The sequence below is a fragment of the Mauremys reevesii genome, linkage group 9 (assembly GCF_016161935.1).
Source record: "Mauremys reevesii isolate NIE-2019 linkage group 9, ASM1616193v1, whole genome shotgun sequence".
NCBI classification, from domain to species: domain Eukaryota; kingdom Metazoa; phylum Chordata; order Testudines; family Geoemydidae; genus Mauremys; species Mauremys reevesii.
The window spans coordinates 96,839,855-96,856,744 of record NC_052631.1 but is presented as its reverse complement, the minus strand read 5'-3'; the positions used below and the strand labels follow the sequence as shown (position 1 = coordinate 96,856,744).

The window sequence follows — 16,890 nt, the reverse complement described above, 5'->3', positions numbered from 1 at the left end:
TTACTTTGTTAAAAAGAGATCTTACTGGTGCAAACAAATCCAGATTTCATCAGCAGTAATAGCATAGAATCCAACATCACTCTGTAAGAGAAAACTAAATTATGTACTATTCCTATGTTTTATCGGCTCTAGTGCCAGATACAAGCAGAGAAAGCACACGAAAGCACTTTTACATTTGAAAAAAAAAAACGTATAAACTAATTTTCAAAGAATGCAAAAGTCCCAATCCTGCAATTGGGTCTCTATGTGCAGAAGGTGATAAACAGAAGTGGAGAAGTTCATAAAGCAAGGCCTGGGCCCCCTTGGTATTTGCACATTCTAATACCGACTTCATGCAAAAATTACAGCAATTCCAAACACCAAAGAAGGCATTACATTGTGTATGCACCTTATTTTATGAAGATCTAGCTCCAAATAGCCATACCAGGCAAACACCATACAGTTACTATACTGCCCCGGTGGTCTCTAAGGCTTTGCCCAGAGTGGCAACTGAACGACAAAACTTTTGTCATTCATAGGTGTTAAAACACACACACACACACACACACACACACACACACACACAAAAGTTTTGTCCATGAAAAGCACCGGGATGAACAGCGCTTTGTTAGCAGGAGCGCTCTCCTGCCGACAAAGCAAATGCCGCTCGCTGGAGGTGGACGGTTTTGTCAGCGGGAGAGCTCTCTCCTGCCGACAAACAGCAACTACACGGCGCACCTGTTAGCAGCACAAGCCTGGGGGCCGCGAACAGGTTTCGGGAGGTCTGCCAAGCAGAGCCAGTATTACACTCGCTGGGGCCCAAGGAAAAAGCCATCGCCCCCCACGCCATGTGGGGCTGAAGCCAAAGCCTGAGCCACTTAACTTTCCGGGCCCCCCGTGACATGGGGGCCCAGGCAATTGCCCTGCTTGCTACCCCCTAACGCCAGCTCTGGCTTTCATATGCAGAAAACCAGTTGTGCCATGGAGTTTTTATAACAAATTGGGGGTGAGGGGAGGAAGGGGCTTAGGAAGAAAAGGGTTGAAAACCCCGACTGTAGATTGACCCTCAAGAACCCTGAGGGAGGGGAGGAGAAAGAAACTCCAGCAAACTAGCTCTCCAGTTTTATTAGTTTTCAAGACTCCTCCCAAGTCTTAGTGATAAACGTGAAGATGATGCAAGACTGCTACTGTAGCTCATCACCTCTAATACCCTTCCTGAGAATGTCAACGGGTATAAATGTTACATCCTCACGGTCAGTATTCATTCACCACTGGCTCCACGATGGCTTAAAAACATCCAGTGCTGGGCAAACTTGACTGAGCATGAGAAACAGGAGCCGCTTATTTTTGCGGGCACATTATATACCTGGCTGCAATGATTGCTCCATCACATACTTCTCACCGTGTTCTCAAACCAGACACGTAGCAGTGGAGGAAGTGAGTGCCATGGAGACAGGTGTACATGCCTGGGTACACACACACACCTTGGCAGATGGATTGTCATCAACCTCTTCACTAAAGGAGAAACTTCCTTCCTATTGAAATCCTTCACTCACCTGCCTAAAAGGAGCTGCAGGATTAAACAGCCTTGGTCCCTGCACTACATTGAAAACCCTGACCCCCATCCCCATGGCAGAGTCATGCTCCCACTGCTTCCCTGGGCAGGTCCCCTGTGTGCCGGTTGCTGAAACTAGCAACAAATAATGCTGAAATGGTCCTTACATGATCTGTCAACTCCTCACAGCAGGATATTTGGGAAGGAAGAGAAGAGAAGCAAGAATATTGCAGCGAACAGTCATTTCTCAGGCCCATCCTCGCCTCATCTTTGCCCTGGCCCCTTGGAGGGCTTCCACAGACAGTGAGGGAGGAGGAGAAGAATCATGCTGGGGAACTGCCATCTCTCTACTTGCTTACCATGCACCTTGTACAGGGGTTTTACCAGAACCCCTTTCTGCGCCTTTCCTTTCTTGTTTCTCTCCACACCCTCCCCGCCGGGGGAGGAGGGGAGCAGATGGCCCTGAAGAATTTTGTATTTCTTTCACCCAACTAAGCCACTAGCAAAACCTGCCAGGCAAGAAACCGTTCCCTTTTCCTCCCACCCCAAACCTTGGAAAGTAAAACACATACTTTTCAGATGACCCACAATGAAAAACAGGTTTTGATTTAAATAACCAGGCTATGGAACAACACACTGTTTCGCAATGTTCAAGGAAAAGGTGTCTTCCAGTAGCATAGGTTTTCCCCATGCTTTGGAGCATATATTTAAAATTTGGTAGAAAGCCAGTCTTTATCCCAAGGATGTGCCTTTTGTGGTCTTAGAAGAATCCACTGAAATTTAGCCAACTTATAATATTCTCTCTTTTTGAGGGGGTGGGAGAGGAAATGTAGCTTGCAACTTCTTAGAATTTAGCAGCCGAAATCTCCACATGCCCTGGATCATGTGCCCGCACCTCGGAGCTCCTGAGGCCAATCAGACTGCACATGCACAATCCCCACAGGGCGACCGAGCATGCTCCAGCACACACCTACAAGTGTTCAAAAGGACCTTCCCTGTAACACTCCCAGCCAGGGTGGGGCCAGCCATGCACATGAATTGAGAGCTGGGGTCCTGTCTCTCCAGTACTCTCAATGACCTCTCTGCTGGCGCCCAGGCAGAGTGGAGGAATAAGCCGTCCAACTGAAATACAGAGTGAGCAAGAGCCAGACTGGGGGGATGGAAAGGAGTGGACAGACAACCTGATGAGTTCCGGAGTGGTTGAGCAAGAAGACTGGGGCGAAGATGAGAAACCTGAGGAGTGGTGACTGGGACCGGGTAGGCAAGGAGAATGGGACTGTGAGGAGGAGCCAGGGAGGAGAAACAGGGACGGGAATGAGTTTGTGGGGACAGGGCAGAAGGGGGTCATGCCTGGGGGAAGTGAGAAGAAGAGTCTGTGCCCATTAGAACACACAAACCTCCAAAGCCCAGGATGGAACCCAAGATTGCCGAGTCTCCCCATTCCTTTGCTGTCAGCAAATACCTGTGAAACCCACTAGCAAAACACGTCACATCCCATTTTAGTGCTGGTCCACACAGAAGAGGACAACCAACTACAGCTCTCAGTTACTCCATTAGTGCAAGTGGCAGAGGTCTAGGTGGTGGATCTAAAGGTTACAACCTTGCTGATGTCCTATGCGGGTGTCAATATGATGTCACGTGACAGAATTTCTGGGTTTTTTCAGCTTGCCTTTTTTTTTTTTTAATATAAAAAAAAGTCCCTAGGGAGTTACACAAAAGACTACATTAAAAGAACATTATTAAGGTTGCAAAGTCAAGCAGTCAGAAATTAGGATATGCCAGAATTAAGGTTGCCTGTGCAACCTTAATTCAGACCTCTTGTACGTATGCACTATGGTACAATTTTGAATTATGTGATCACATAATATTTTTTCCCCACAGACCCCTACCTCATTTAATGCACACGACAGACCTGCCCAAATTCTGCCACATCTACATTCTTGATCTCACTGTGTAACCTCCAATTTGGCCCAGTATATATTAAAGTTTGTGTTTATCAGCCTAGGGCAGTGTTTCCCACCCTGGGAATGCCAGACAAGTCTGGAGGGAGTATGGGAGGGGGTAAGGCACAGAGAAAAGGGTGGTAGAGATGGGGAAAGCTGCTTGATTGTAGCTAGCCTCTACCCCACCCAACCGAAATATGCTTCAGAGTTATCTGCTTGACTCCAGCCCTGCAGCCACTCCTAATGCAGCTGGCTGTGCAACAGTTCATGTGCACATACATGGCTGAAGGCTTGGGCCAGTGGGCTACTGAATTAAGGGCAACCACAAACTCATCACCTTCCACTCTAAGTGGAAAGCAATTTTCTTTAACCTCGTCTGCTATAACATATATAGGTGTGTGTGTGTGTGTGCGCACACACACACACACACACACACACACACACACACTACTTTACTTACTCTATAATATCCAAACCAGGACACTCTCCTGCACACACTTCACCTCCTGGGGAGAGGATAAGAGAACACGCACATGACAAATGTTCACCATGTTGCTTAACATGCTACTGAAAAGCACTCAGATACTACGGTGAGGACTGCGGTATGAGAAACGACATAGTACCACAGGAGGGAAAAAGTTCTAACTCAGCCGCAAGAACACGAATTCTCCCAGCCTCACGGGACACAAATGACACCCCTCTTTTCTTCTCTCCGTACACCTCAAAACAGCAGTGACTGGGGAGCAGGGTACAGGTAGAAACCAGAGGATAAGAAAAGGAAGGAAACAGGACCCAGAAAAGAAAAACAATGGACACGGAGAAAATGCATAAAGGGCGGGAAGGGAAGTAACTATACTGTACCAAGCACGGCATGGTATGGGGGAAGTTGGGGGGAAAAGGATGAGATTGGAACTTATGGAAGAGGAGGCTTCTCACACACACATCCACCCACCCCCCCCTCATTGGGAACCAATGAGGGTAGCCAAATACAACATTCCCTACTCCAGCAAGAGAACCACCGAAGTCAATGGGCAGTTTGCTTGCGTAAAGACTACAGAATTTGGCCCAGTGCAAAGTTATGCAAATCCACACCAGCAGAGGGAATAATTAAATTAAAACCCTGTAGTGTTTACTGCACATACATAAAAGCAAATATTATAAAGCTAAGTTTAGGGGAAAAAAAAAAAGACTCTCCTCTGCTGAAGGTCTGCCACATGCAAAATCTGAAGTTGTAACATTCAGCTGTTGCAGAACTTTGACCTGAACTTTGGTTTCGTTTTTAGTTGAGAATTAGGAGAGCGGGAAGACAAGGCATGAGAATAAGGGGCTTGTCTACACTTCCGGAACTGCAGCAGCACATGCTGCCTATGCCAACGGGAGAGCTTTTCCCCATTGGGGTAGGTACTCCACCTCGACGGGAGTGTCTACACCAGGAGTTTGGTCAGTATAACTGCATCACTCCAGGGTGTAGATTTTCCACGCCCCTGAGCCATGTTATACTGATCATAAATTTGCAGTGTTAGACCAGGGCTTAGCTGAGATGAACCCTTGACTATAGGTTAAGAACCTCTGAAAAATCAAAGACAAACAGACCATAAGTGACTACATCCCTGCCCGGCCTATTCAATTGCATGTGTTTACGTTAAGACACTCTGACTTGGAACGTTTACACTTTTAATCTGAAGTGCGGATTTGCCTCCCACCTCAAACTGCCTGAAGCTGCATTCTCAAAAAGCAGCAGGGCAGGGCAAGCTCTGCTTTTTTTTGCCATAATTACATTCCTAGGGTGCTCTGACTGGCCTCCTACCTACTCTTCTCCTACAAAGAGTCAGAATGCATACCCTAGAGTGCCCCACTGCCTGCATTTTTAAAGGGATTCTTGGTTTTCACTCTCTCCACCTTCACTTACTCCTTTGTGCAGAGGAAGTGAAGCCAGCCTGGCTGTGAATCATACATCAGACAGAGTTCCAGGAAAATTCCCATCTGTTACATGCACACAGAAAGCAGAAGGGAACGAGAGGGGAGGAGGCGAAGAAATTGGAAGAAGAAAGCAAGAAACGACAGGGTATCAGAAGGCAATAAAAAGAGACAGCCAAAGGTGAGCAAAACACGCAACATATCAGAGAACCACCAGTGCATCACTCCTGGACATTCATTATTATAGCATCCAGAAAAAAACAACACCTCTATTAGAACATAATCTATTGCTGAGTGCAGACAATGAGACAGCATATGGGCTTTTAGCCTGAATGACAGCAGAAAACTTAACAGAGCTAAGCTTCTACCTTAGCCCAAAATAGCCCAAGTCGGCTGACCTTCAGGGCATGCGGCAAGGCCTATTTACTGAGGCTTTTAAGAAGGGGCTGAGAGAGGAGCAGGTTTTGGAGGGAAGGAAAGTTTTGTTGGTAGCTGTTGGGCTTGCTGCTGCTTTACATTGAGTGGCACAAATATTACTCTAAAACAACAACAAAGGAATCTAAACTATAGAAAAGAGGCACATATGGACATAAAAGCACAGGCTAAGAAGGAAATCTGTGGGCTCTTTGAAGACATTAGTGCTAAACACTAATTTATTTCCTATGTTTTTGAAAGTAAATCACAGAGACAGTTCTTCCCACCAACTCAAATCACAAAAGATACTGTAACGTAACTCCATCAACATCAGTGTACCACTGGTGTTAAGATGGTCAAACTCTGAGCTCAGTTCCCTGCAAGTAAGCCTCGCAACTACTAACAAAAACAACAAGGAGTCTTTGTGGGACCTTAGAGAGTAACAAGTTTATTTGGGCATAAGCTTTCGTGGGCTAAAACCCACTTCATCGGATGCACCTCGACCCATGAATCTGATTAAAGTATGTTATAGCCCACGAAAGCTTATGCCCAAATAAATTTGTTAGTCACTAAAGTGCCACAAGTACTCCTCATGGGTTTTGCTAATACAGACTAACATGGCTACCTCTCTGAAACTACTAACAAAAACTCCTAGAAGGCAATTTAACTAAACCAATCAATTTGGTATTATACAATGAAATAGCTTCATAGCACAACCACAACAAAGTGTAACATGCCCCAAAAGTCCAGGGTAGTAAACTCAAGGTAGTGAAATTTAAGACAAAATAAACTGTGGTTGTAAATTACTGTCCACTTATTTTTTAATTCAAGCACCAGTCTGATGAATCAGCCAGTAGCCAATTTAAAATGTGTATGCCAACTTCTGTACTTTTAGATCTTTCATATTCTTAAGGATAGTAAGAAAAACTTCAGGAGCCAGAGTCCAGCGTCATTTGCAGGATATAAATTGAAAATAACACGAAGTCAAAGGAATTTGCCCACATTTACACCTGTGATCGTTAGATCAGACAGTGACCTAAGTATGTGTTTTGTTGGTCGCAGGATAGGTGAGTGAGGGAATATCTTTTACTAGAAAACACACTGTTATTGCTGTAGGACTTTGGAGGGGACATGGCTAACAGAGCCTAACCACTGTGCAGCATTAGTTCATTTTAAGTCATCTGATTTGGATAATGAGTCAATCCTGCTTATTTTACTCATTCAATTTACCTAACTGATTTCAAGAATATGGCGAACAAGATTTTGCCCATAAAAGGAGAACGGTCCAAGTTCATTCATACAAGTGGTGCAAAGCTCCTTGAAGTCAATTTATTTCAAAGGACACTTCTTTTTCTTTTTTAGACCTACTTTAAAAAAAAAACCCACTAAGACCTAAATTTACTATCATTTAGAAACAAAAAAAATGTTCTCTCTAATTCTTCCAATTGACAGCACTTTGTTATTGTCACCTTCCAACTTTGTTTCTGTGGCTTTTCTCATAGCAACACAAGTTTTAAGAAAAATATGATTGCAAGACCACAAAACATTCCTAGGGAGACTCCAGTGTAGCACTGGAAGCTGCTTTTAAATGCACTTTTGAAAACTGATTATATTTCAAGCTGGCGGTATTCCTTAAAGTAGATTAACAACTGTGTGCATCTGATTCCTCCATGTACTGGGCCTAATTCTGATCTTATTAACAAAGATGATGTCATTGACTTCAGCAAAATCACTTCAAAATTTACACTTACAAAATTAAGATCAGAATCCTGAAATCTTCTACTTATATGTAGACAGAGTAGTGGAACAGCTCCAAAATAAACTACATATTCTGACTGTACCCTCTCCTACTACTGGTAGTTAATTTCCTACCATTCTTTTTAAACTTTACATAAGAATACATCTACAGCAGGGGTTCTCTGACTTTTGTTCTGGTAACCCCTTTCACACAGCAAGACTGAGTGCAATCCCCCTTATACACTAAAAACACTTTTTTATATATTTAACACTATTATAAATGCTGGAGGCAAAGCAGGGTTTGGGATGGAGGCTGACAGCTCATGACCCACCCCCGCATGTAATACCCTCATGACCCCCTGAGGGGTCCCGACCCCCAGTTTGAGAACCCCTGATCTACAAGAAGAAAACTGATCCAAGTTCAATTATCTCAATGTTCAATAATCTCAATGTTGATAAGGGAAGAAACTTATTATATATAAGCTGTGAGATGCATGTGAAAATGGGGTTTTAATATTCATTGACATTTATGAGCCTCTGGCAGAAACCATCTAGTTGAGAAATGACAGCATCTGTCAGAGTAGCTTTAACCTCGTGTCAGACAATCTTCCTCCCATTTGAATAGTGATACTGAATTTTTCCGGTAGTGCTGCTGCCATGACATGCAAGTCTTTTGAAAGACCAACGTTTCCAGAACTCACAGGATGGGGCACTGGAAGAGGCGTCTCTCTGAAGATCTCTTTGCAGAGATCCCCACATGTTGCTCCCTCCAGGAATAGACTATGGGACCTGCCTCAAAAATCTAGTACACTTCCTGGGATCCCTGAGGCACTAGACACACCCAGACAGAAGCCCTGCACCATCGCACCAGCTCTGGAAACCTTCCTCACTCCTTAATAGGAACGCCATCTGGCTGCAATTGCAGCCAGAACCTCAAGAGAACAATGCAGCCCAAGGCTTTTATTTTCCAATGTTTCTCCCTCTTATGGCCATGCTGCTTTCCTGAGCCTGCACAGACAGTTCCAGTGCCTCTGCTGCTGCTCATTGCTTAGTCAAGCAGAGTAAACTAGCAAGACTCCAGCCAGTTGCACTGCTGCTATTCGGAATCCTGGGAACCAAGAGAATCAGTTTCATGCCACTTGGCAAAACTGAAAGCAGTAGCAGAAGCAAATATAGCAATTACTCATAGTGCAGGATAACAGAAGGAACAAAAGGAAAGAAGGCTGGGAGACAAAATGGCAAACCATCACCACCTCCCTACCCCTGGCCAGCAAAACAGCAGCCAAGAAGCTGGTCTCCACTCTCAACCCCTTCTCTGTGGGGAAAACTGGGAGAGAAGAGAGAAAGCGCCTTCATCCTTTCATCACCTGGGGGTAGTGGTGAAGCTTTAAAATTTGTCTCACACCTTCTAGCCAGAAGCTGATTCAGCACATCGAGAAGGTCCCCACAGTCAGTGCCCAGGGACATCTTCCTGGCAGAAACTCCAGCCTCCACACCCTTCCCAACACCTGGGGCCTCACCACTGCACTGCCCCTGGTAGAGCCTCTCCTACCTTTATCTTTCACATCTGCCTCTAGCTAGTAGGTTCAGCTTCCAGCTGGTAGGTACCCAGCACGTTTCTGAGCCCCAAGCCAAGCAGATCAGAGAAAATTCCAGGATTTTTAATCAGTCATTCTTTTTCTCCCTTTGTGCGTTAGAGGAAGCTTCCAGTCATTTCAGGCTGGAGGTTGCTGTGCAGCCTGACGCATCCACCAGTGCTGCGGCTAAATCCAAGCACTAAAAACAAGACCATGCGAAGATCATCTTATAAAAAATTAACACATTGCACTCATGAAAAATTCATTCGGTCGGAGAGATTACAGTCCATCCTTACGGATGGTGAATCTCAGTATCCCTGGAAGATGTCACACAGACTGTATTTTAAAGGTGGCGTGGGGTGGGAGGGTACACAAGAGGGGGGAAGGAGGAGGAGGTTGGTTTTTTTTAAACTTTTAATGTCAATAAATTAGACATTCTGGTTTTTTTATTTGGGTCACAGAGGAGCGAAAGAATGCTTAATAGTGCAGTACAATATTTATTTGGTATAAACTACAAACAAGACAAATGTGTACAAGTCAGCCTCCAGTGATAATGCAGGAGTCGATCCTGTGCAGCAGTAACTGTGTGGAGCCCAGAGAGTCTTAGCATTATTGCAATAGACTGTGTCCGTTTATTTAGGAGTGTAAATTTCTAGCACAGGGCAGAGCTAACAGAACCAACCGGGATTACATCAGGGTTTATATTTTTATACACGTGTATTATAAACTGAAGAACTTCTGGAGGCCAAATTATATCTCTCAGCTATAGGTTACTTGGTTAGTAGTATAAAATTGTTCCAAAATTGTTGCTATTGAATCACTGGACTTAATTATGTTTGAGAGAGAGTTGAGGGCTATATTTGAGGCACTGGTTTGATTAAAGTGTGCCCATAACACAGCCGCTCTGAAAACAATAATGGCTAGTCTGCCCGAACACAACTCCAGCACTCATACAGATACTGTTGAGCCTGCCAGTTCTTGAAAGAAGCCTTTTCACTCCAGAACTGTAGTCTCAAGCAACCACCGAAAAAGAAAGAAAAAAAAAGAAATCATCATACCTGGCCTGAATATTCCATAAGGGCTAACGAATTACATAAAAAGCCCCCTGAAAAAGAAGGCTCTGAGTCGAATTCAGCTGCTGCAGATGAGATACTTCTTCCAGCAGGCGTTTTCTTGATATGGCCAAAAAAAAAAAAGTGTTGAGCCAGCAGAGAAGTATTCCTAGATTTGGCACGAGACGGAGTTAAATTCAAGGCAGAGTCTGGGAGACGTATTTCAGTGCATTTCAACTAGATCTGACAGCTTTGTCTCCACAGTTTTGAAATGTCAGTGGTGACCACTAACCGTATTTTCTATTGCGCAATGAAGTTAACCCAATGTCTCAGGCATAAATTTAAAATAGACCACAAAAATGTGCAGACTAGCCATTATTGTTTTCAGAGCTGCTGTGTTATGGCCACACTTCAGTCAAAAACTTTGTCAACCCAGTGCCTCAAATATAGCCCTCAACTCTCTCAAACGTAATTAAGTCCAGTGATTCAACAGCAACAACTCTGGAACAATTTTATATTACTAACCAAGTAACCTATAGCCAAGAGGTATAATTTGGCCTCCAGAAGTTCTTCAGTTGTCCTACAATACACGTGTATAAGAATATAAACCCCAATGTAATCCCAATCGGTTCTGTTAGCTCTGCCCTGTGCTAGAAATTACACTCCTAAATGAACGGACACAGTCTACTGCAATAATGCTAAGACTCTGGGCTCCACACAATTACTGCTGCACAGGAAAAATGAGCAATTACAAAATTCAGCCCAAGCAATGAGGTCACAATGAAAATCTCAAAGCAGTTTCACTGGTAAGGTGAAGGTCTTTAACATAGGTTTCAGAGTAGCAGCCGTGTTAGTCTGTATCCGCAAAAAGAACAGGAGTACTTGTCCTTTTTGTCTTTAACATACTATCTGAAGACACACTTACCAGACCTATTGGTTGGCCCCTTTACAAACTGCTTTAAATTAAGCTGCATAGCCAGGCTCTTGAGATTATCAGTAGCTAACTGCTCTTACAGATGAGACGGGGTCTGTCAAAACTTGGTAGTGACAATTGTTCAGATTCAAACCCCAAATCTGGACATAGATTAGGAACATATAAATTTAAGAACACTAGTGCACTCTGACCATTGTTAGGCTTGAAAGGATTAGATTTTTTTAATCAGTAAAGGTAAATTTCACTGTTCACAGGCAAACCAACAAAAAAATATTTCCATTGATAACTGAAATTGACAGATAGGCACATTAAGAAAAATGCTGCTTCAGAAATTATCAGTGTTTGATTTAAGGATATTTACTTTATATATTTTGATATGTGATGTTGACAATTTGAGTTTTAACCATTATAAGGCTTTCACTTTTTGAATATCAATGTCTATTGTGAATACATTACTGACACCCACACTTAATTTCCCGCCACTGTAAAAATATACGTTGATAAAAACTTAATAAACATTGAAAAAAAGCTTTAAATCCATGTGACCCAACTGTGAAAATTTAAACCAATGTTAATTTTATATATATAAAATATATATATATAAAAATAAAAAAATCAAATTTTGCCAACCCTATCCGTAATTAAAGACATGCAAAAAATAAACCCCTCAAAAAAATAGAATTTTTATTGTTTTAAGTCACATGAAGTCAGCTTTTTTTTGTTGTTTATAGGTACTAATGTTTACAATGCAAACACTGCAGCCTTGAACAACTGAAGAAGAGTTAGAAGGTGAAACTCATTGATTTAGTTTCATTGGCAAAGCAGAAAGAAGTCCGGAGCGTAAAACACCATAGGTGCAAAAGGAGTAAATTGGTTCTTAAGACTGAAAGAATTTAATCAAAGTTATTACGAATGCACAAGGATTTTCTTAAAAAAATATACACGCTTTTAATATGACAATGTCAGAAAGACTTATTATAAAACATTTTTTTCTATGAAGTAATGAAGACTTGTTATAAAGTACAAAAATGCACAGTTCAGGTCCTGCTAACAACCTTAACTCTGACCCTGTAAACTCATCCATCCTGAAAACTACAAATGAACACCCCTTTAAACATACAGTACCCTATTTAAAGGGCTCAGATTCACCCAAATTTTAATGTCCCTACCCCACCTGCAGAGGTAGCTTTGCAGAATCTTTCCGAGTATGTGCAGACAGTTTTGACTGAAGGAACCATTCACCACTGCTCTTTCTGTACCTTGTGTATTAATTTATAGTAGTGTACAGGAAATACAAAATATTCCTGTTTTGATCTGGTAGCATTTCACACCCTCTTTACACCAATGTAAATGGCTAGATAAGGTGCAGGGCAATGGGGATTCAGGCCCGGAGAGGGCAGGTGGGCAGTAGGTCAGAGAACTTCCAGAGCCTCTCTTCTGGTAATTGTCCACATTTGGTAATTGTGTCTATTAAACAGAACAGCTTTTTCTACAACTGCCTCACTCAGTTTCTTCTCTTAAGCAGAGGTCCATTGACAACTGAAAAATGACCCAGGGAGCCACCATAAATACCCGAGCTGCATTTGCAACATGAAACAACCTCTCAACCCTGTGTTGAAAATGCACACCTACCTTATCTCCCACCCAGTGCACACAGGCCGCTGACCAAGAAATGGCCGCTGGTACAATGACAGTGAAAAAAAAACCCCACTAACGTGTCATCTGTCATCCTCAATACTCAGTCCAGAAACAGCCCTCCTCCCCATCAACTCCCTTACTATAAACAAGGCAGTCCAATCTAGATCAGACCTCTCATATATGCAAGGGTTGTAATACCACAATGTCACCCCAATGCACTTCAAAAAAATAAGAGACTACGATACATGCTCACCTTGCTTCTGAAAGTACAAGCAAGCCACACAACATAACATTGAGCACATCGTGTTACCATGTCAGATACCCATGTAAACAAGGAAATCATAAATTCCAACAGGAGATGGGCATACTGGGTCAGAGTTCAGATTCTCCACAGAACCTTTCCCACACACTGACATTTTAACACCCCCGCTCCTCCCCGCATCCCACTGCAACATTAACTGAGTATTTCTTGGCTTTCAAATGTTTCTAATGCTGAAAACATGAAATAGCGACGCAGGACTTCTAGCCAGATGTAAATGGCTTTTACTGGGTTCCAAAACAGGAAAACAATGCTTATCTTTGACAGAATTTCCAAAGATTCACAACATTCAAGAAGAAATATCATCTAAGTATAGCTTCAAGAAGTTTCCATAACAAGTAAACTGTAAAAAAAAAAAAAAAAAACACACAAAAACCCACCCTAGATCCTGAACAGGTATTGTAAATGGTTAGCTAATCAGAAATTTTCTTCCATAAAGATTTAAAGTGTCCAGTTCAGGTCCTTGTCGCATCACTGAAAGAATCACAATCCAACTGCCCACAACTTCAGAGCATAATTAATAACGGATTTGTACTCTGCAGAAAGGAACAGCTGTTGCAAAAAAACTACCCAGTCTAACAGCTTGCAAAGGCTAATTTGCTCCAGTGTGACTCTGTATTCTAGCAAACTGGCTCCAAACTTACTGACTTTTGAGTTCAGCACTATGTAACCCCTGTTCCTTGTCTGTGCAAGCACAAGGGTATGCTAGAGCAGTGCTTCTCAAAGTGGTGGTCTGTGGACCAGTGCCAGTCCACGAGCCATCGGCTGCCGGTTGTGGCGAGTTTCCTCATAAGAGCGTCAAATAGGATAATAATATGGCACCGGCCCCTGGCACATTGGAAAAAAAAATTGCCGGTCCCCCACATCAGATAGCTCGAGAAGCACTGTGCTAGAGGTTCTACTGCAAGCTTCTGAAACCTCAGCTTTTTCCCCTATGCACACCACTGCCTGGTGTTAGGAGCCATGCCCCCTGCAGCAACCTTGTTCACATTCCTAGATCACACACCCACACACCTCTCCAAAAGGAAAGTCCCTGTTTTACATGACCATGTAAATTATCTCCAAGGTTCCTGGTACAATTTTCTTTGACCTTTAAATTCCTCCACTACCAGGCAACCGATTTTTGCTGGTTTGTTGGGAGGTTGCTTAAGACAGGTTTCCCATTCGGGACCCCTTCGGGTCCTTTGCCTGCCCTGTAAAGTGGATGTACAGCATATGCCTACATTATGCAGTTGCCTTGGTTCCTACTCCCATTAGTCCCCTGATACCTGCAGACATAGGCTCAAAGAGATGCAGGAAAGTCCCCTTATTAAGCCTTTGTATTCAGTATCAGTGACCACTGGAGGTGACCATGTGCTTCTGACAGGGGGAACAAAAGAAAGCGATGGCACAGACAATCAAAAGACAGATTATGATTTTTGCAGGGTCAGGAGGAATTATTCACCTACCAATCCCATCTAGCCTGGTAGGTTACAATCAGCATTTAGGAGGAGGGGGGGAGCAGCCTGGTTTTTGTTGTTTTTTCCATCCTGCACCGTGCCTTCAGGTCGGTGCATCTGGAGGGGCTCTCAGCTGCTGGGCTGAGCGCAGGCACTGTCCCTTGGCGGGACCGCATTTGGGGGGGCCGGAGGAGGAGACGTGATCAGCCCCTAATCTGGGGCAATGCCCAGTGCCTTCATTTCATTCCAGGGGGGGCTGCCGAAGGGGGTTGCGTGATCAGCCCCTGAGCTGCCAGGTACCCTCCCATCACTGCCCTGGGCCCGGGGATTGCGGGCCATGCGCCCCAGAAGCGGTTCCATGCGCCCCAGAAGCGGTTCCTGCCCGAACATGGCCGGGAGGGTGGGGTGGAGGTTGTACTTACAAAGCGATTAATGCTCCAGCGAAGCATTGCGAGGCGGCGGCTGAGGCTCGGGGATTCAGGCAGCCGGATGGCACAAGCCCCTGCAGGGGACCACTGCGGCGGGCGGAGCAGCGCCCGGGCCGGCCACAAGCTCCCCGCCCCACCACGGTCACCGGCGCGCAGCTCCCGGCCGCATCGCCGCCCGGCACTGGGGACTCTCCTTCGCCTCCCGGGGCGCCGCCGCTAGGCTCTCCCCGGGCGCTGCAGCCGGGAGCCGCGCACCATAGCCAGGCTGCCCACCCAGCGGCTCGGCTCCAGGGCGCTGGGACGGCCCCGGGGACTGAGCGGCTTCTCCCTCCCGCCAGCAGCGGCGGGGGCACCGGGCACCGCCCCGGGGCCCTGCTGCCTGAGCTGGGGAGCGGCCCGTGCGCTAGGGCGCAGCGCCCCCACCTCTCCAAGGCTCAGGGCGCACAGCTTCCTGCCCTGCCAGCTGCTCCGAGCCCCCCTCGCTTCGCCCCTGCGCCCAGCCACCCCGCCCCGCGTACTTCCACTTTCTCTTGCTCAGTAGCGCCTCCCCCTAGGGCTTTTGTCTGGCTGGCTCTCAGCGGGGCGGGACCGTCCCCACCCTCCCTAGAGCAGCCTGGGACGTGTAGTATTCACCACCAGCCTGAGCGCAGAGGCTGCTCCGCCCACGGCGCAGAAACATGGGCTACCGGTCAGCCCTGGGAGAGGGTTGAACTAGCCTTTCGAAACGTGCTCTCCAGCAGAGCTGATGCCGCTGGAGAAAACGTAGCAGCTGCTGCAGGGCAGGGGCAGGCGCCAGATTGCCTGAATTTTAGATTATTTAAAAAATAAATACAAATAAACCATCATCCCTTTTTTCGATTGTAACCCTCTGTGTTGGCAACCTCACTCAGGTCAGCATGGACACGTGGTACCTGTACTGGTTTCTTTGTATGCCTAGGGCAGTGGTTCCCAAACCTTAACAACCTGTGAAACCCTTTCACTAAAATGTCAAGTCTCGCGAACTCCCTCCTAAAAATGAATATTTCCAGGGATTTTTTTCCTTTACCTGAGTATAAATTATAAAAGCAGTGATCTTGGACATATAAAATTTGTTTTTATGACATGCTTATTACACACTATTTACTATTAATTATTATTTATCACTACAGTATTTTTATTACATTAGGAAAACAGCAACTCTCTTCCAAGATCTCACTTGCATAGCTTGTATCACTTTGGATGAGCCTGTTATAAAACAAGGCTCCTATGTTTCATCAGCATGAAGGGATTTAAAAAGCCAACTCAAAGAGTTCCTCCTACGCAAGCATTCAGGTCTTGAGCAGTCCAGGCAAACAACTTGTTCTTCATAATAATTTAAAAAACAATACTAGCTGCCTATTTAATTTAAAAAACAGCAAAAAATATCCACCTCCCTTTCCATTTCTTATAAGAAGTCTTGAAGTTTAAATCTCCATGTGATAGAGATGCTTGCTTTGATCTGCTTAGCTCTTGGAAGTCCAGGGGCTCCGGGCTGCTGGCCTGGTGCTGCCCAGAGTCCCTAGGGACAGCTCTGTCCGCCATTAGGGATTTTTTCCCAAGATCCCCCTGTAACATTTCACGAACCCCAGTTTGGGAACCACTGGCCTAGGGCCACCTCCAGCTTGCTTTACTCACACAAGAAATGCTTCTGAAGGGCCTACACACAGGGCCGGCTCCAGACCCCAGCGCGCCAAGCGCGTGCTTGGGGCGACATGGCGAGGTGGGCGCTCTGCCAGTCGCCGGGATGGCGGCAGGCGGCTCTGGTGGACCTTCCGCAGGCATGCCTGCGGGAGGTCCACAGGAGCCGTGGGACTGGCGACCACCAGCGCGCCCCCCGCAGCGTGCCGCCGTGCTTGGGGCGGCAAAATTACTAGAGCCGCCCCTGCCTACACACATGGCTTAAAAATTATTCATACAAATGAGCACTGCTGGACTGATGT

At 45.2% G+C, this 16,890-nt stretch overlaps 1 protein-coding gene across 10 annotated transcripts in view; it reads right to left on the bottom strand.

The window, feature by feature from the left end:
• Window positions 1-15,421, bottom strand: part of ATP11C (ATPase phospholipid transporting 11C) — a 113,046-nt gene extending 97,625 nt beyond the window's left edge. For all 10 annotated transcript variants that reach the window (XR_005584322.1, XR_005584324.1, XR_005584323.1 and 7 more), the window contains exon 1: window positions 14,927-15,421. Coding sequence is in view for 5 of the 10 variants with exons in the window: in XM_039487080.1 (XP_039343014.1) it covers window positions 14,927-14,953 (27 nt within the window). In the remaining 5 variants the exon portion in view is untranslated. The remainder of the gene's footprint in view (window positions 1-14,926) is intronic.
• Window positions 15,422-16,890: the final 1,469 nt, after the last annotated feature.